The 12,095-nt window shown below is 35.1% G+C and overlaps 1 protein-coding gene across 3 annotated transcripts in view; it reads left to right on the top strand.

The window, feature by feature from the left end:
* LOC106139962 (GATA-binding factor C) overlaps positions 1–12,095 on the top strand; it is a 93,369-nt gene that overhangs the window by 40,734 nt on the left and 40,540 nt on the right. For 2 of the 3 annotated variants that reach the window (XM_013341476.2, XM_013341475.2), the window contains exon 4: positions 6,248–6,399. In XM_013341476.2, coding sequence (XP_013196930.1) covers positions 6,248–6,399 — 152 coding nt within the window. The remainder of the gene's footprint in view (positions 1–6,247; positions 6,400–12,095) is intronic. The other variant, XM_013341477.2, reaches the window with a different exon arrangement.

Raw genomic sequence — 12,095 nt, 5'->3', positions numbered from 1 at the left:
TGTAAAAGTAATTAACAAACACAATTTATGTGTAACTTATTTTCATTAAAACTTTAAAGATTACAGTCGCCGGAGAAGTGGGAAAGTATGCAGAGATCACGGCAGGTAGTATGTAGTCTTTGCCTACCCCTCCTGGAAAAGGGCGTGATTTTATGTATGTGTATGTATAAGATAAAAGGTTAAAAGAGTTTGCAAAATTTTACTTCGTAACTAAGCACCAGTCCATGTACAAGCTAAAATCAGATAGTCCATACAAATTGGTAGCATAAAGCATGTATATAGAAGTGTTAGTATGTCGGTGAGGTTGGCAGTTCCTTGGTGGATAGTATTATGATAATGTGCTGGCCGGATATGGCCCATTCCATTGTTGCAACCGCTTGACCTCGAAGCCTCCAGCTTACATAAAACGGAACGGTTTTAAAAACAAATGATAGGATATTATAAGCGTTCTATCTGAGCCGTATCTATTTATTTTCAATCTTGGCTCTCTTAATGTTTCTTGCCATACAAATTATGGGTGAGTCTGTTTTCAATTGTTGAGTTTCAAAAAAGATGAAAGTCACCTTAAAATATATTTGGGTTCAAAACTCATTTTGATAATCTTTGATAGACTTATTTTTGCAAATAAAGTACTATTTTGTATCCAAAAATTGAGTTTTACTCAAATAAGTTAAATATGCAATTTATTAGGTTTTAGATTAATAAGGTTATTCAAATAAAAATAACAAGAAGTATGAATCATGAGAATACAATTATAATTAAATGCTTGTGAAGCTAAATATTTAGCCGAGGCACAAAAACACCGCAGAATAAAATGTTATATTCAATTTAGGCAACATTAAAAATCGTGACTCCAACTAATGAACTTATATTACTTAAAGAACATAAAGGGCAAACGAAATACCCGGCCAGTTACAAATCCAGTGCCTATTGTACTTAATATGCAGTATTTCTTAACAGTTTCCATTCAACACTTTCTAAAACAATGCTACGTTCACTTCAAATGGCATTTAAATTATTCTACAATTTTATTAAGTACTAATAACAATTCAAACAATTCGGTATTGTTTGTGATTTAATACAGTTAAATTTTGATGCTGTATTTCAATGAGTTTAGGGTTTATTTTTGTATAGTTTAACGACGCACGCGACTTGTTGCAGCAACACATTGTTGCGCAACCAATTAGTGGCGAGACACGGACGGTTGGTTGCCTGGTATGAAGAAACCACGAACACTCTAATAACACTCATAATTCTGACAAAAATCTATCCAAATTACTGAAATTGCGAGCCCGATAATTAATGTTGTCTATTAAACAATTAAGCTAGCAAATTTTTGATAGTTTTGAATCACAAAAATCTTAAGCCAGAATTGTTTAAAACACTAATGAGTATTATCGTGTAGAGTATAGACTCGTATATTTATGTATAGTAAATTCGTCACGGTCTGTTGATTCACAATGTGGGATACAAATGCAGCCAAAATTTGCATTTTACGTTGGACATCCGTGGAACTTTAGTGATTAATTCAATTATTATTAAACAAGCATTAGAGGACATTGTACTTTGGGAATGTTATGGCGTTACCTGTGATATTCCACTGGGCTTCCGGTTTGATTCACGTTGTTAACGATATAATGATTAATATTACGTGAGAATTGAAGCAGATGATTTACGACATACAAAAGTTACGTTCATATATGGGGGTGTGTTAGGAAAAAATCTAATTTTATACCATTGTTATTTCATAGGATTTTCATATATTATGTAATAATTAACATCAAAAAGTAAGCAAATACTTTGTTATGTGTTTGTTATGTGTTATTTATAAGACTCGTAGTTTTTATCTATGATACATCAATCTTTAAAAACTTGTCTTCCAGGAAGGCTAGAAGTACAGGTTTTACTGACGAGATTCACGCATGTTTTATCATTAATTTAATAGTTAAATTGCTTCCGAATAATGTACGTGTCCGACATCACATGATCAGCACAATAATTACATCTGGTTCGGTACAGAGCTGCTCATCACGTAATTATACTTCAGCACGCTAATATCGTATGCAAATGTCAGTCCTCCATCGAGGACGGCCCCGAGCGAACCGAAAGATGGCTTCATTCTATTTTGATCATTATTACGTCACATACATACATATATTTACGTCTAATCTCCTGCGGAGTAGATAGAGCCAACAGTCTTGAAAATACTGAAAGACCATGTTCAGTTGCATGGAATTATGACAGGTTGCTAATCCTGCCCGTCGCCTACAAGAGGAATCCTAACATTTTTTTTTTTCCTTATTCTTATAAAATACTAACTAACACAACACTTAGACGACTTGTAAATTTTTTGCACAATCTAGAGCTTCCTGGCAACACAATGCTCAATAAAACGGAGACCTCGCGCGAGACCATCGGCTACGGCTACCATTAAAATTTTCTATTTGCATACAGGCATATAATTAAGCCGTAATAACAGCCTCTGTGGCGCAACAGAGAATAAGTTTTGAGCAATAATTTAATGGTTTGTATGCAAAATAGCCTCACCGTTACGTGTTGATGGGCGATGCGCCGAGAGAGCGCGTCACGGTACACGGGAGCGAATTAGTCCTTCATTTAAATTACATTACCCCAGTACACATTAGTGTAATACGTGACTATGGAGAATGTTTTTACGCTGTGGTTTCATTGAGGAGTAACGGCGCGCTAGGTTTGAACGCATCGATGGTTCTTATAGGTCAACATCACTCGAACCGCAGTTTGCACCCTCAGCACACTGCAGGCGAATGTTTTCCCAACGCGGGACAGCCGTGTGAAAACTCTGCCCACTCCCCACGACTCGGAGTACTTGTTAGGAGACTCTCGAAAAATAAAAACCGCCCACTCGGCAACGTAAATATGGCAGATGAAAATCTTTTATCGCGGTCACGTAGCGCCGCCGCGTCACGACCGCACGTCACTCCGGGCAATAAAGAGCGAGCCGCATTCTAATTTTGAACAAACATAGGAATTTTTGCTCAGCCATCCGACTTTCAGGATAACCCTCTGTGTCTGAACTGGTACCGCAATGCGCTTAAGAATATATCTTTATTGTCGGTCGAAACCACGTCCGGTCGCGGGACGCTACGACGAGATCGCTCGATAGCCAGAATGTCAGGGGAAATGAAGATATAACTCGCGGTGTGAACGTTTTTAAAACAGTTATCGGTGTGATTGAACCGGCCGAACAATTATATGGTGTGGTAATTAATCAGAGCTACAGTTCTGTTTAATAATACGTGTAATGTCGATGTATGAGAGCGGGCGGCTGTAAATCTCACAATCCGCGCCGCCCGCGGCCGCTTCGCTTTCACAAATGTTTTTACAAATAGAGACGTTACTATTGGACTGAATCACTATCCGCGCTAGAGACACTCATAAAACATCGCGTCCGATGTAATATCCTGTTATTTTTTCCTAATAATCGTTATTGGTGTTTATTTATTACAATCTTCGGAACAAATTACAGGCTATATCGACACAACAAAAAATGTAAAGGGTTAGTCCAAAAAGTGAGTCGTCGGTTCGATCGCAATAAGTTTTCGATAAGGTCCGGGCGATTTAATTGCCGGTTGTGATCTGGTTCTACATAAAAAAGATGAATGGCCCGAGTGCCTAAAGCTGGTAAAATATTTTGGGTCCAATAACGTATTTTTTCTATAAGATGAAGCACTTTCACCTTCGAGGATGCGGTCACCGCGTATTATTTATTCAACGCGGCATCGTCTGCCTCGATAACTCAGATTATCAGATTCAGATGCTAACGTGATATACCAAGATACATTCCGATATGTCTGTAATCGATCATCGGTCATAAACTCGTTTTCGCAAAGGTTTAATTATTTTTTATAGCGGTCTTGATAAGAGCGCGGCTCGGTTATGCGTCATTGTATGCATTTGTATATTTATGTGAAAATCTCTTTAGAGGATGGGAAGGTGTAACGAGCTTCTAAATTCGATTTCAGTAAATCATCGGTCGAGTAATCGAGTTTAGAGAAAGATTGTGGGCGGTGCGCATCCCATATGTGAACATCCTCTCACTAAACACCTCGACCGAATGAAATTGCTTGTTACGTTGTTAATACACTAACTTGAATGGAACATGTTAACCGGAGGGCTGCTCAGTACTCAACTTGGGGTCTGATTATTTGTTTTATAAAGCATGAGTTAAGCGCATGTTAGCCCTTTTAACGATTGATTGATCTCGCTTCATACTTTGTTTTATTGCGAAAAATAATAATATAAATAATAGTGCGTTTTTGTTTAGTCAAACTGTGATTGAAATTTAAGAGTCATCGTTCATGGTTGAGATGCTTTGGCTTGCTTTGAAATTGTTGTACTTCTCAGAGCAACTGTGTGTTTACAGAGCGCGCTCCGAAGGCTTGAACTGATCTCCGTTTAAACACTCTCGTAAGAATTTTAGAAATCTTTTACTAAATTTCCATATAAAATATAGTATGATATCACGTTAATTGGTTATTTTGGCAACTTTATTATTGACGCAATATAAAATTACACTTTCTGTAACCATTTGACGGAGCATGTTGCTGATATAATTAAATTTCTGTTGAAAGAAAGAAAAGAGAGAAAAATTGTTTATTTGGTATATCATATATCAGCAAATATCAGGTCTCGCACACGAAGGGTTCCGTATCCTCATCATGTCTTACTTAATTGACACAAACAAAATTGTTGCAAATTACCTCGTTTTTTTATAACTTGGGCGCGCTCTTCGAAGATAAAGGATACATATTCTATGTTTTACATACTTACACGTGTGTACAATTACGGCAGAAATTAGCATGTAGGTAATAGTTTACTTTATGCTCGAGGTTCTGCTCTGTTTCTCACTCGCTCTCGAATATTTTTGCAACATCCATTAGTTTTATGGCTCGCTTTTGTAGCTACGATCATTTACCGCCAATATGATAGTGCCGCCATTGGCTTTTTCATATGGTAAATTAGGATTTCCTTTGAGGAAATTTCGAAACTATTATCTGAGATCTGGAGATTACCCGTGCAGCAATTGTAATTACAATCACAATACAATTTTGTTTTATTCATTTTGATTTTAAACGCTTTGCATGTGGATAGTGTGATAGAGGATGCATATTGTCTTAGCAGAATGTGGAACACTAGACTTTAATATAAGTAGATGCGATTGTTTTATTAATGATGTACCAATACTACACGGTTTATATTTGTTAATGCGCGCTCTATCACAAACTAGAGTAAAATGCTTTGCTAACTTACTAAGTAAAATTAAGATTGCATGTTATTTGAAAAATTCCTTTGAAAATACTTTGTTATTGTTTTGAAACTTTTCTTGTTTACCTGTAGCGTTAACAACTCGATAAAATGTGCTAAGTGTACGTTACTTTCTCTAGTTTTTCTTTGCGTGTAAAAAAATCTTGATATTTTTTCTTCGAGTGAAACTTCGTACGCTTTCCCTAGCTAATTGAATATTTTACAATTCATGGTAATTGCAATTAAACTCGATGTAAATTTGAGGGATGATGCATTTTATGTAATAGATGTAGCATGCTTTGTTAGTGAAATTTAAATCGTATTGTTTCTGAATGTATTCTATCGTCTTCCCCAGCCTGCCAGGAATCAGGTAACCCCTTAACTCTGCTTATTTGCCTCATTTTGACCACTATAACGTTATGATCACATTTGGTGTTGGTTTGCTTGTATTAAGTTCTGTTACATTAATTATGCGCATATTACGATATTAAGTAGGCTTAAATTAAGGTATTCATTGGGAAGCTAAAGTTAATCACGAAGGTAAAAGATATATGATTAGAAGATTGAGTGAGAGAGATTTAGTTAGAATAGGAATCAAATATCTTTTTGTGGTTGTCATAGAATTAACAAATAGTGCATCGGAAGTTCTCATGAGCGTTAGTGAACAGCAAGGGGCAATAAACGGGGCAAGTTCAGATTTTGGCAAAACTTTAATCACATGCTCTCTAAAGCAGACTTTGGAAATTAGGTCTGGTTTTAAAAAGCATAATTTTTTTTTGTAACTTTCAAGTATTTTATCGGTGATTTCATGGCTCGACTTGCAGTCTATACCTAAGGTGCGCTACCCATATTTCACGTATATGAATAAATATTCAAATTTTGAATGCTCTTTCTATATCTCCCCAACGAGATATCTTTGCTTACCTCTATTTTCATGCTAATTATTTGTTTTATAAAACAGAGGGACGAGAATGCGTGAACTGCGGGGCAACGAGCACGCCACTATGGCGGCGTGACGGCACCGGCCACTACCTCTGCAATGCGTGCGGGTTATACTATAAGATGAACGGCCAGAACCGACCCCTTATCAAGCCTAAGCGAAGATTGGTGAGTGTAAGAATCCGACCAATTTTCATTGTATACTGCTTAACTGGAGTGCCGTTATTTTATTTGGGTCACTTATAAAACTGTCGAAGATAGTGCTGATTGATTTCGAATGACAATGTTGCCACCGTATGTATGTCCTGCAGTGGTTTAAAAGGCTGCTCAAAATAAGAGAATATATAAAAACCTTTCATGTGTAACTAACTGGCCATTTCGGCCGAGTCACTAAATTAAAAATAGCACTCCTTTATGCATTTTGAGAAAGTGTGTTGAGTATTGCTTCTGCTCTGCTTAATGACTTATTACAATTGTTTTGTGTCGTGATTTTATTTGTTTGACTGTGGTTAGTTTTATAATTAGGTATAATAGAGTTGTACAAATTTTCAAAGTGCTCATTATTCAAATTAATAAAACTGCATTTACGGAAACGGCTTGTTAAACGAAATATATTTCGTTACGCGGCATTAAGATCTAGTTTTTGGGCATGGAAATAAAACGCGTACTTACTTATTACTCGGACTTTTATGCGCGAGATAACATGCCTACGAGTAGGAACCGAGACAATCCCAGAGAATGGGTGTTGTTTACAGTTAAGGGGCAGCAATAAAAAGGCGGGGCATGCACGCCCGCGCACGACACCGCATTAACTGCTCCCACAAATTGGGCACTTATGAAATTTTGAACGTTTCCTAGAAAGAGCTAGTGGAGTAAACTAGACTTCATAAATTTCCCGGTTAACGTTTAATCTGAGGTCCACGCACGGCGGAGACAATGCGACAGTTGTTGGGCTGCGTCACGTCACTACGTTAACGAGTGCCCCGTGCCGGCAATTGTTGCTGCAATTTACCTTAATGCCCGCCTCACAGACATAAACTAGCAGAATGGGCTGGAATATTTGCCTTTTGTTAGCCAAATTACGTAATGCCCAGCGTTATGGTTTCATTGCAGCGCTCCGCCTGCTGCAGCTAGTTTTCCATCGTATTAGGGCATTTCAAAAGTAAATGGTCGAACTAATAGTAACAAAAGTCGTTATGGTTATGAACCCGGATGTCTGATCCGAAGTACAGTTTAAAGATACGGTTGGAAAGGTTGGATTCCCAGTTCTCACTTTTATTTTCACAGTGGGAAATGTAGACAATGGTTCCTAGACGTGTGCGTGTGGACTAATCCTTCGTGCGATCGCGATGACGCTAAGAGCTTAGCTCCGTCGTCACTCTGATGCATGTAAAAACTATTGAACGAGTTTATTACTAACTGTAAGAAGCAAAAATGCAACGCTCATCATGCATTTTCTGCACAATTATGTCTTCCTTAAGAATAAAATTATCACTTTTTTATTATCAACGTAAGAAGTTTGAAATTAGCTCAGTTAATTATATAGTACCTACAAGAAACTAACCCTTGATTATGATTAATAGAACATATTAATTAAAATTTGTAAATAAATTCAATTTACGATGTTTGTCTAAATGAAGTGAACGAGTAATAAATTTTAAATTATTATCGGAAACATACGAGGTTATATTCGCACCAAATTTATCGCGTAATATCAAACCCGTGTGACGCACTATTCAAACTGATTAATTCAAATTAGTGCAGTGCAGAGTAATTAATTTGGCCATTGAGAGACGACCTTCTCGGATTTAAGCTAGACAATACTTTACAGTCAAAACAGAGAATTAAAATAATTTACTTGTTAATTAGACTAGACGAAATTACCGCGGTGCACTTGACACGAATTAGAAGTGGGAATCCTCGGACAATACAAAGTTAGGTTGAGAACAATTGGAAAATGTCTCTTGTAATAAAATTATAACTTTAACCTTTGTGTAGAATAAATTGTTTTATAACAATAATCGTGACCTTTTTTCTGAACAATCTAATGTTTCTAGAATCGCAGTGTTTTGATTATGACTAATTTAATTTGTCAAAAATCGTTTGTATAAAATTTATAAGGTAAATTTTATGACTCCATGCTAGATAAATAATTTAATTTCTATTTGAAATACGAGACAGAAACTTTTTATTTTCGTTTCGTTAACAATTATAGCTAAGATTATTATAAGAAGTATAACTGGAACATCAAAGTTGAACATGCGTAGTAAATAAACCGTAAGTATAGCCTTACTAGTGACCTATAAAACTAAAATAAAAAAAATATTGAAATTATGTTAAGAATTACAGTAATGTGTCTTTTTTATTAACTACACAATCTATAAATATAACATTATATATGTAAATAGAGTAATAACTGGCGTCGGTAGCAAATATTGTAATTAAAATTCGTTTTGCTACTTGTCTGAAGCCAGATTATTTCGAGATAAAATTTTTATTATACACGAGTTTGTGTAGGTATTTCAGAATTATATTTTGGGCAAAAATTTAACGAGAGAGCTTGCGTATCTAAAATTCCTACTTTGAATGGCATATTACTTTTATTTATTACAGCTCTTATGAATGCAAAAAGTTAAAACGACAGACGATTAAAACTTGTATTCACAAGAAGCAGGGTTTAAATTGGTTTGCTTGCTACATCAAAATTATCTTTCATATATAAAAGGTGACATTAACTCTAGGATTAATACTCGTTTTATTTTATAAACACAGCATTGTATGGAGATTTTGTGTTTAAAAATCTTTTAATATCTTCTTAGGTCTTTCTCACCGTTTGTCCATTAGCAAAATTGTTGCTATAAATATTCGGAGATTCCTCAAATTAGACTAGTATTAAATTTTAAAGTATTCTTGAGAGATATGCCGTGAATGATACCGAAATTATTCCAAGAGCGTCAACATTTATCAAAATACTACAGAAACGTTTAAAAATAATTTCAGTTGTATAAGTTTCGATGTAAGCACTTACTCTTACGAACAATTTTCATCAGTAGTATTATTTCTTAGATAAAATTACATAAATAATAGAATGTAATCACAAATCCAAGAATTTGTCAATTTCTGTTAAATTTAACATTTCTATAATGGCAAATAATGTTTATCTATTAGAGTTATTTTGGTTATTTATTACAAAATTACGCGTATAATATATTACATGTGATTGCAAATGCGTTATGCTAATGAGGCATTGAACGCATCCGCAGGAGTTCCGCAATCCACGATCTAAAATATAAACTATTTTCTGTGAGATTACCAATTTTTACCTTATGAGAAAAAGTTTAATACAAACACATACCACGACGTAGATACAACTAGTATTGAAAAAAAAAACTTTGTGTATGCTGATTTTATTGGCGAGTACCTTGATGACCGAGTTGTATAAAGACCAAACTGTCTTTGTGACTTTAGAAATTGAATTGACCGAAAATTTTATCAAAATTAAAGGGTCTTGCAACCAGAATTAAATAAGTAATTAAATAGGTAACAAAGACTTATGTTAATGACACAGATTTAAAAATGGAAGCACAATATTTAATCTAAGGTCATGTTTACGTAGACCTATAAAACAAATTACCTACCTTCTGCCTTGTAGTGTACCCTTTTCCAAAGTAATAATATTTCCCTTGTAGAACCGACAGTACGCTGGCTGGCAATAAAACTGCACTTCCAGTAGGCTCTATAAACAGCGCTATGCGTTACGAGATCTGCCCAGCAATATATTCAGAAAAATAAACACACCGAGTGTTTATTTGTATGTAGCGTTTTGTTTCTGCACGATGCGACTTTTGTTTTTTATGAAACTGGGTTTATTTTGTATCTTTTTTATTTATTTTGAAATTTAATCTTGATTTATTTACTTCGTATTAATTAGGGAGTATAAAGGCTAGGGAAGACACCTTTTTGTTATTAGGTATGCCATGGAGTGTTTAGAGTATAGATAATAATTGTAATTATTATTATAATTTGTCCTGTTACATTACTACAACTTTTAATTAGTAACAAATTTCAAATATACTTATTAGTGGATTCACAAAATTAGAAAATAGTTCAAATCACATGAATCTGAATAATTTTCTTCGACACCAATGATTTAAATTAAGGTATAATGTCTTTCATTGTAAAGAAAGAAATAGTAAAAGGGCTAATTCGTTGGACGTTTGCATAACCTCAGGTAGACACAGCAGGTGCTTAGCCAATTTATAGTTGTAAGTATTAGTGGTTTTATTCAAGAATTTGAATTTTACGCTCAACATGTTAAATAGCGGACCAGACAAGTTGCTCTCTTGAGGCAGTCTGTTCCGCGTAACACTGGCAGTTTATTTTTCACGCATTTCAATCATAAGATGTGATTGCGTTATTATTAACAAATATATGCTTGTTAAAAAGTAAGAAAATATGGTTAATTTGATGTTTTATGTGGCAAAAATGTTATTGATCAATCGATATTTTTTTAAGTAAATACGGTACAATTTTTTTGGCAACTTAGAAAGCAATATAACACGTAATAATGAGATTAAAGGGTGTTGTACTTATGTTATGTTTTTTTATTTATTCCCCAAAATATTATAAAAATAATAATAGACTTTAAAAAATAATAAATAAAATTAGAACACAACACTGTAAAAAATAACAAGTCTTATGCAAAGCTAAACTTATAGTAAGCACGCGTGTAGTACATATTTAAATGTATTCAAGGCGGACGGTCAAAGAACTTAAACTATTTGGCATTCACCAGCCAGAGTGGTGCCAAATATACGATTACAATAAGAATTCGGTGCCTTAGCCGACAGTACCTACGTTCCCATACTGTCGATTTATCTGTAATCGGGTATGACATAATATGGGGCTAATGTATGCGTAACCATATTCATTTGACTCACGAATCCGGATAGGAAAGATTCTTTATTTAAAAGGAAAGATTGAGCTAGTTTTATTGGTACTGTCTAGCTGTTAAGGTGAGGGAAAACATCGTAAGGAAACCTGCATATTCAGGTAACTGGATGTGTAACCATAATCGATCCAATACGTTAGGATATTACAGGTTGCGGAGGTCAGATGGGAATCGCTTCGTGTAAAAACCTGACTCACCCAATCCAGGATTCATGGTCAAAGACATTCCCCGGGCTTCTCTTCAGAGTGTTGGGGATGCAACCGCGACGCGAAGCCAGGAGAAAGAAGATTGAGCTAAGTTCATTGAACCTGTCAAGCTTTTGCCTGGCTTGTCGAATTTCCAGAGAAAGTAGCCTATTTTGATCTCAGATAAACTATATTTTTTTCCAAAACTCATCAATACGGTTCAGCAGGGTGCCGTGAAAGTGTAACAGACAGATTTTCACAATGATAGTATATTATTAGTGTAGCATGGAAAGGGAACAGTTCAACTGATCTCATATTTTTTTAAAAACAAGTGGGAAATTTTTTAATGTATTCATGGGGTTATATAAAGTAAACTAATAGCCCTAATTCTCGGAGGGCTCCAACAAACTTGACTCTTCAAGGATTTCCGGGAAAAAGAAGAAGTAGCTTTCTTGTGTCATTATGTCCTTACTCAACGGTGTTATTGTAATAAACTAGCTGTAAGCCACATGAGTTGGATAGAAACTCCTCATAAGTAGATCAGTAACAAAATTATATATTTATTTTGGATTTTAAGTTAAAAATTTTAAAATTTTTGAAACAAAAAGTTTAAGGATATCCGAACTCCAACCTGTTATCAAACTCCGACCTGTTAAGAAGTATTTTTATATGCGAATTTGGGCACAGATATAAAAGTACTCCTGCGCCACAGAGCTCGATAGAGATGGTACGAA

The sequence above is a fragment of the Amyelois transitella genome, chromosome 7 (genome assembly GCF_032362555.1).
Source record: "Amyelois transitella isolate CPQ chromosome 7, ilAmyTran1.1, whole genome shotgun sequence".
In the NCBI taxonomy this organism is placed as follows: Eukaryota; Metazoa; Arthropoda; class Insecta; order Lepidoptera; family Pyralidae; genus Amyelois; species Amyelois transitella.
The sequence above is the reverse complement of the archived record's forward strand: the minus strand, read 5'-3'. Positions and strand labels throughout refer to the sequence as shown.